At 40.8% G+C, this 7,500-nt stretch overlaps 1 protein-coding gene across 1 annotated transcript in view; it reads right to left on the bottom strand.

Annotated features, from left to right (window-relative positions):
- LOC144969963 (gem-associated protein 5-like) overlaps nt 1–7,500 on the bottom strand; it is a 296,403-nt gene that overhangs the window by 88,945 nt on the left and 199,958 nt on the right. The window contains exon 20 of the mRNA XM_078909074.1: nt 5,937–6,074. Coding sequence (XP_078765200.1) covers nt 5,937–6,074 — 138 coding nt within the window. The remainder of the gene's footprint in view (nt 1–5,936; nt 6,075–7,500) is intronic.

The raw sequence follows: 7,500 nt of genomic DNA, 5'->3' as shown, positions 1-7,500 counted from the left end.
TTGGGAATGATGGTGTGGTGGAGGATGTATTTGTATTGGTAGTAGGATGTAATAGTTGTGGTAGGGATGATGTGGGGTGGTTGTAGTAGTGATAGTTGGGGTGATGTGGTGGTGGAGGATGTATTTGTATTGGTAGTATGATGATGTGGTGGTAGTTGTTGTAGTAGTAGTGGTAGGGATGATGATGTGATGGTAGTTGTAGTAGTAGTGGTTGTAGCTGTAGTGGTGGTGGTGGTGGTAGGGATGATGATGTGGTGGTGGTTGTAGGTAGTAGTGGTGGTTGTTGGGGATGATGATGTGGTGGTGGTGGTGGTTGTAAAAGTAGTGGTGATAGGGATGTTGATGTAGTGGTTGTGGTGAGCCTTTTTAAAAGGCGGTATAGTGATGGTGATGGGCGGAGATAAACCACCATTCAGGCGGAAATCCGCCTTTAGGCGGAAGATTCTCAGCCCTGAAAACCATCAAACTGTCAACCATGACATACCGCACGTTTCCCGCCGTGAGAGACCAATTAGTGTGTGATTTCATGCTATGACAACGATTGCCTATCGAACTGTACGACACACACACACACACACATACACACACTCGTGATCTCTGACGTCATAAGGTAACCATCCGTCATTCATCATTTCAGACAATGAAATAAGTGCGAAGCTATTTCCGTCGCTGATCTACTTCATTATCACTCGCAAGGTTTCGGTGAATTACCCTTCATCAGCCACATCTTGCTTAATTGATAAAGAGACGCATAGCATGACCCGACGGGTTTTACATCGGGTTTACCCGATTCTAAAAATGGAATTTAAAACTGAAGGATGTAAAAAAAATACATTGAATATCTGGAATTGTCTAAAAAGAAATTTAAAACAAAATACAAAAAACATACGATACCACCGACATCACGACCACCCTCATCTTGGAGAAAACAAAACAACAAACAAACAAAACAAAAACAACAAACAAACAAAAAACAAACCCCCCCCCCAAACCTGGGGCTTTAAGGAAATGTGCTGTGAATGGCAAGGTTGAGAGTTTTTGCCAAGATGATACTACTACTACTACTACTACTACTACTACTACTACTACTACTACTACTACTACTACTACTAACTACTACTACTACTTCTACTACTACTACTACTACTACTACTACTACTACTACTACTACCTCTACTACTACTACTACTACTACTACTACTACTACTACTACTACTACTACTACTTCTACTACTACAATAACAACAACAACTAATACTACTACTATTAATACCACTACCACTGCTACCACTACCACTCCCACTACTACTACTACTACTACTACTACTACTACTACTACTACTACTACTACTACTACTACTACTACTACTACCACTGCTGCTACTACAAGCAACAAAAAAAAAAAAAGAAACCCAAAAAAAACAACAACAAAAAAAAAAAAAAAAAAAAAAAAAAAAAAAAAAAAGAAAAACAAAACCCAACGAAACAACAACAACTGCTTTAATCATGACTGTGATGACAACGCCGATTATCCGACGACAAATCCGACGACACGGACAACAACAAAACCTATGCATTATGCAACAACTGATAACATTTCCATCCATAACTCTGAGCCCAAAATGAGCTGTCTTCATCCCATAGTCCATAATAATACAACTCCATCGAATCCCCCCCCCCCCCCCCCCGCCCAACCCCCTCCTCCCCAATTTGTTCTGTCTACAACACTCATACCACAAAACCCTATTTCAATCTTGCCAAATATAGATAGTATGCGCTTGGCTAAGAAGCTCATAATATTGCCATCCGGATGTATAACGGACCAACACACAAAACTGTGTGTATCCATGAACGTTTATAGTCAGGTTAATACAGTTCAGTGATTACTCATAAACGCGGATGGCAAAAAAAAAAAAAATAACAAAGACATGAGTGACGTCATCTTCGAACTATCTATACCCCCCCCCCCCACCCGCCACAGTGTTGGCTTCACGTGTTTTCCTCCAATGTCATTGAATTAGGATTTCTCCAAGGTCGTCCAAAATGATTTCAACACAAGTGTTAAAAAAAAAAATTAATCTGAGAGTCACGTATATTCACTGATAATTGAAACAATGTTATATTCTGAACCAAAATGAAATTAACTTTCGACCCCCCCCCCCGCCCCCCAAAAAAAAGCCAACAAAAAAACAAAAAAAAAAAAAAAAAAAAAAAAAAAAAAACACAAAAAAAAAAAAAAAAACAAAACAAACAAAAACAAAATAAAAAAAAAAAAAAAAAAAAACAAAGACTGCGTTTTGTCAGTTTACGAGTAAATGAGTAAATCGTATGTAAAGCACCTCAGTAAATATGTAAATGGTAATATCTATTTGCCCTGGTATCGGACCACCCATCGATCGTCTCTCTCAGATCTCCCAATCATCATCCAGTCATCAACATCATCATCATCATCATCATCATCATCATCATCATCATCATCATCATAATGTTGTTGTTGTTGTTGTTGAAGTTCACATGAATACGAATCCCCTGGAACTAACAGAACTGTCAAAATAAAAAACGTATTGGACGAAGAGGACAAAACAGCATCAAAAATAACCTTTAAACGGTCAAAGACAGACAAAAAAAAAAAACACAACAAAAAACGAAAAAACAAAAAAAAACAAAACAAAACAAAACACGAAAAAAAAAGGGGAAAAAAGAAACCAACAAAAAAGAAAAACAAACAAACAAATAAAACCAACCAACCAAACGTACAAAAAAAAAGACAACAAAAAAACCCCAAAAAAAACAAAACAAACAAAAACGAAAGACAAAAACAAAAAAACAAAAAACAAAATACAACCGCCCCCCCCCCCAAAAAAAAAAAAACCACACAAAAACCAAAAACAAAAAACAACGTCCCCAAATTAAAAAAAACAAAACAAAAAAAAAAAAAAACCTACCCACAAACAATAAATGCACGGCTAATGTGGTCTAGTGGTATGACTCGCCTTCGGCCCGGAAAGTCCAGGGTTCGAGATCCGCACTGAGCGACGCATTGGAAAAGACTCTTTACACACATTATCTCACCGTACTCGGGTGTAAACTGTGTACCTGGCCATTAACAGCGTAATATCGCCTAACAGGCGTCATGTCTCTCGTCCTATATGTTAAGTGATGCTGTTGGCTAGGGCTCCCTGTAAAAAAAAAACCCCAACCCAACAAAAACACACAAAGAAAATACACCCCCCTCCCCCCAATCAAAACAAAACAAAACAAACAGACAAAAGACAAAAAAAAACCAAACATGTTTTAAAACTTTTGGCCAGAAAACTCGTCCTTCAAATAACGATGGATTAAAATGACCCCATCTTGTCAAAAACTTTCAAACCTGGGACTTCACCAAAAAAGAGTTCCCCGAAGTCCCAGGTTTGAGAGTTTTTGACAGGATGAGGGTAAATTTAATCCATCGAGATTTGAAGGACGAGTTTTCTGGCCAAATTTTTTTAAAAAACGTGTTTTATCAAAGTAACGCCAGACCAATAATTTTCAGTCCAAAAGTATATTTATTGAATGCGTGGGCAACAGACGAGAACTCATTATCTTGGAATGCAATGCAAAGGAGAAAATCTTCATCGTTTGTTTACATTATCATCTCAATTTAATCTTCCCACCAAAAAGAGTTCGAATCAATTCAATTCCCCCGCATCCCCCCCCCCCCCACCACCCTTCTTCTCTTTTTCATTTTTGTTTTCCGAAAATAAATATTTCATAATAGTTTTCAAGCAACACCCGCTTTGCCGTACTCTGGAGAAACCCATATTTAAAAATTTGACCAGAAAAGTCATCCTTCAAATATCGATCGATTTAATTGACCCTCATCTTGGCAAAAACGCTCAAACCTGGGTCTTCGCGTTTTTGCCAAGATGAGGGTCAATTAAATCGATCGATATTTGAAGGACGAGTTTTCTGACCAAATTTTTAAATAGGAGTTTTTTCCAGAATACGATAGCAAAAATGGAATGATTGAGTCTGTTTTATTCTCGACTCCGCGACGGGGAATTCTGAGGTAGAAATTGACAAAAAGCAGTTTCTTTGTTTTACATTATATCCAAAAAATTGTAGCATCGACGTATGCTAATTTGCAGGTCTGATAACCCAAATTGTTACGGGCCCAGTGTTGTAATTGAAAGACTCTCAAACTAATGCAACCCCCCCCCCCGACACACAACGCTGTTGACGGCCAGGTACTCATTTTACACCCGAGTACGGTGGGAGAATGTGAGTAAAGAGCCTTTCACAAGGAATAAACTATGCTCCGAGCGAGGCTCGAACCCAGGACCTTCCAATCCGAAAGCGATAGTCATACCATTAGACCACCTAACCGCAAAATATTGTCCATTACAACAGTGAATACATTACAGTCAGCTCATGACTGGGTTGGGTTTTCAGAAATAAAAGTTTGATGACAGAAATGTGGAAAAGGCCTTTTGTCAGAGTCTGGTGGAATTGTGGGGATGTCACAGATAGTCATAATCGTTATAACACGTCGTATAGCATTGGGTGTAAAAAGTTATACGTGGAATGAGTCGTGTGGGATGGGGGGGGGGGGGGGGGGGGGGGGGGGGGGGGGTGGTGATGGTGATGGTGATGGTGGGGGTGGTTGTGATGACGATGGTGGTGGTGGTGATGGGGGTGGTGTGGTGGTGATGGTAATGATGATGGTGGTGGTGTTGGTGTTGGTGGCGGTGTTGGTGGTGGTGATGGTGCTGGTGACGATGGTAGGGGTGGCGGTGATGGTGGTGTTGGTGTTTGTGGTGACGGTGGTGGTGGCAATGATAGTGGTGGTGGTGGTGGTAATGATGGTGGTAGTGGTGGTGATGATGGTGGTGGTGGTGACGATAGTGATGGTGGTGGTGGTATTGATGGTGGTGATAATGATGATGATGATGGTGATGGTGGTCGGGATGATAATGATGATGATATTATGTTGGTGATGCTAGTCGGGACGACGACGACGACGACGATGGTGATGATGATCTGGATTATGATGATAATAATGATGATGATGATGATGATGATGATGATGATGATGATGATGATAATGACGACGACGACGATGATGATGATCTGGATTATGATGATAATAATAATGATGATGATGATGACGATGATGATGATGATGACGACGACGACGATGGTCGTATTGCCGCTGCACCAGATCATCACGTTGTAAAACCCACGTCACAAGCAAGAGTAAATGACTAGATAGATACAATCGTAGTAAGACGAGTTTTTAACCATTTGCCCTTTTCGATTCCACTTCCGTCCACACAAAGCCCATCTGGTCTCCACACTTCCGGAGATTTTCACGAACTCCAGAATGAATCTCTGTACAATCATCGCTTCTCCAGATTTACAAACAAATAAATAGGACGCCAGAAAAAAACCCCCAACAAACCAATACCCACCCACCCCACAAAAAAAAAAAAAAAAAAAAAAAAAAAAAAAAAAAAAAAAAACCCAAAACCGAGAAAAATAAAATAAAAACAAAAACAGACAAAACCAAACAATATAGCAAAAGAAAAAAAAGAAAAACCAAAACATTACCAAACACCGCCCCCCCCCCCCCCCCTCCAAAAAGAAAAAGAAAAAAAACCCACAAAAAACACACACAAACACACACACAAATAAACCAAACCGAAAGCCTACTAAAACACGAAGGATATAATTTGATTTTAACTAAATAATATTTAGAACTCTCAAACCTGGGACAAGAAGACTCACGAAGTCCTAGGTTTGAGAGTTTAAAAATATATATTTTCTTTCCAATGTGAAGGTCATTTTGATCGATCGTTATTTGAAGGACGAGTTCTCTGATCGAAATGTTAAAATAAAGTTTTTTGTTTTTGTTTCAGAAGACATCAGCGTAATCTCTAAAGGTAAAAACTTACCCAAGGGTGCCATGGCCACGATCCAATCTGTCAGCTCATTCCTTTGTCTGGCAATCTGCAGGGCTCCCGCCACGTTTCCACGCCACAGCTCCACTTGTAGATGGTACTCCATGTTCTCATGGCTCAGGTGAGACTCACCTGGTGGGGATACAAGTAAACTGTACATTAGACTCGCCTGGTGGACACACACACACACACACACACACACACATACACACACATACAGACACACATACACACACATCAGTCGCCACGTTTCCACGCCACAGCTCCACTTGTAGATGGTACTCCATGTTCTCATGGCTCAGGTGAGACTCGCCTGGTGGGGATACAAGTAAACTGTACATTAGACTGGCCTGGTGGACACACACACACACACACACACCACACACATACACACACATAGACACACACATCAGTCGCCACATTTCCACGCCACAGCTCCACTTGTAGATGGTACTCCATGTTCTCATGGCTCAGGTGAGACTCGCCTGGTGGGGATACAAGTAAACTGTACATTAGACTGGCCTGGTGGACACACACACACACAAACACACACACACACACATAGACACACACACACACACAAACACACATCAGCCGCCACGTTCCCACGCCACAGCTCCACTTGTAGATAGTACTCCATGTTCTCATGGCTCAGGTGAGACCACAGACACCCTCTCACTAATATGTGGTTGAGACTGTGTGTGTGTGGGGGGGGGGGGGGGGGGGGGGTCGCATATAACAATACATGTGTCATTGATCCAGTAGATGATGATAATGGTTGTAATGTTGATAGATTTGTTGTTGTTGTTGTTGATAATTGTAATGACGCTGTAATGATTATGATGGTAGTGGAGGTTGTAGCGTTGCTAGTGGTGGTGGTGGTGGCAAGAGTCAATACCACGTAATCACAAGGCTAACAAAAAAAAAAAAAGGTGAAAATGGGAAAGGCTTCGAATGGAAACAAGTACAAACAATGGATGTTTCGGGTACAAACCATTCGTCAGCAGAACAATAAACAGATGTTTTTTTTTTGTTGTTGTTTTATTTGTTTGTGTTGGTGACTAAGGGTTTGTACCCGAAACGTCCATTGTTTGTACTGTTTCCATCCGAAGCCCTTCACTTTTCACCTTTTGGTTAGTATTGTTACGATCCCAGGCTTAAGGCCGCTCTCTAATGACCACACAGCAAAACGGACAGCCTGACACACCTCTATTAACAATGACGTCATAACACAAAGGGGACGATCAGCAAGATAGAATAGGGAAGAAAAGTGTGATGTCAAAATACTGGTTCCTATTTCATTGGAAGTGTAAAACCACTCTTCCGGAAAACTGGATACATTCCTTGTGTAATTCATATTTTCTGGTGTCAGACTGATGGGATCTTATTTTCTAGTCTAAATATATTATGCTGCTATGTGGTCTAGTGGTATGACACTCGCTTTCGGATCGGAAGCTCCTGGGTTCGAGCCCCGCGCTCGGCGCATGGTTGTGTCCTTGGAAAAGGCTCTTTACTCACATTCTCTCAACGTACTCAGGTGTAAAGTGAGTATCTGGCC

Source organism: Berghia stephanieae, chromosome 4 (assembly GCF_034508935.2).
Source record: "Berghia stephanieae isolate SIO BIC M18660-M18661 chromosome 4, UCSD_Bste_1.3, whole genome shotgun sequence".
NCBI lineage: Eukaryota > Metazoa > Mollusca > Gastropoda > Nudibranchia > Aeolidiidae > Berghia > Berghia stephanieae.
The sequence above is the reverse complement of the archived record's forward strand: the minus strand, read 5'-3'. Positions and strand labels throughout refer to the sequence as shown.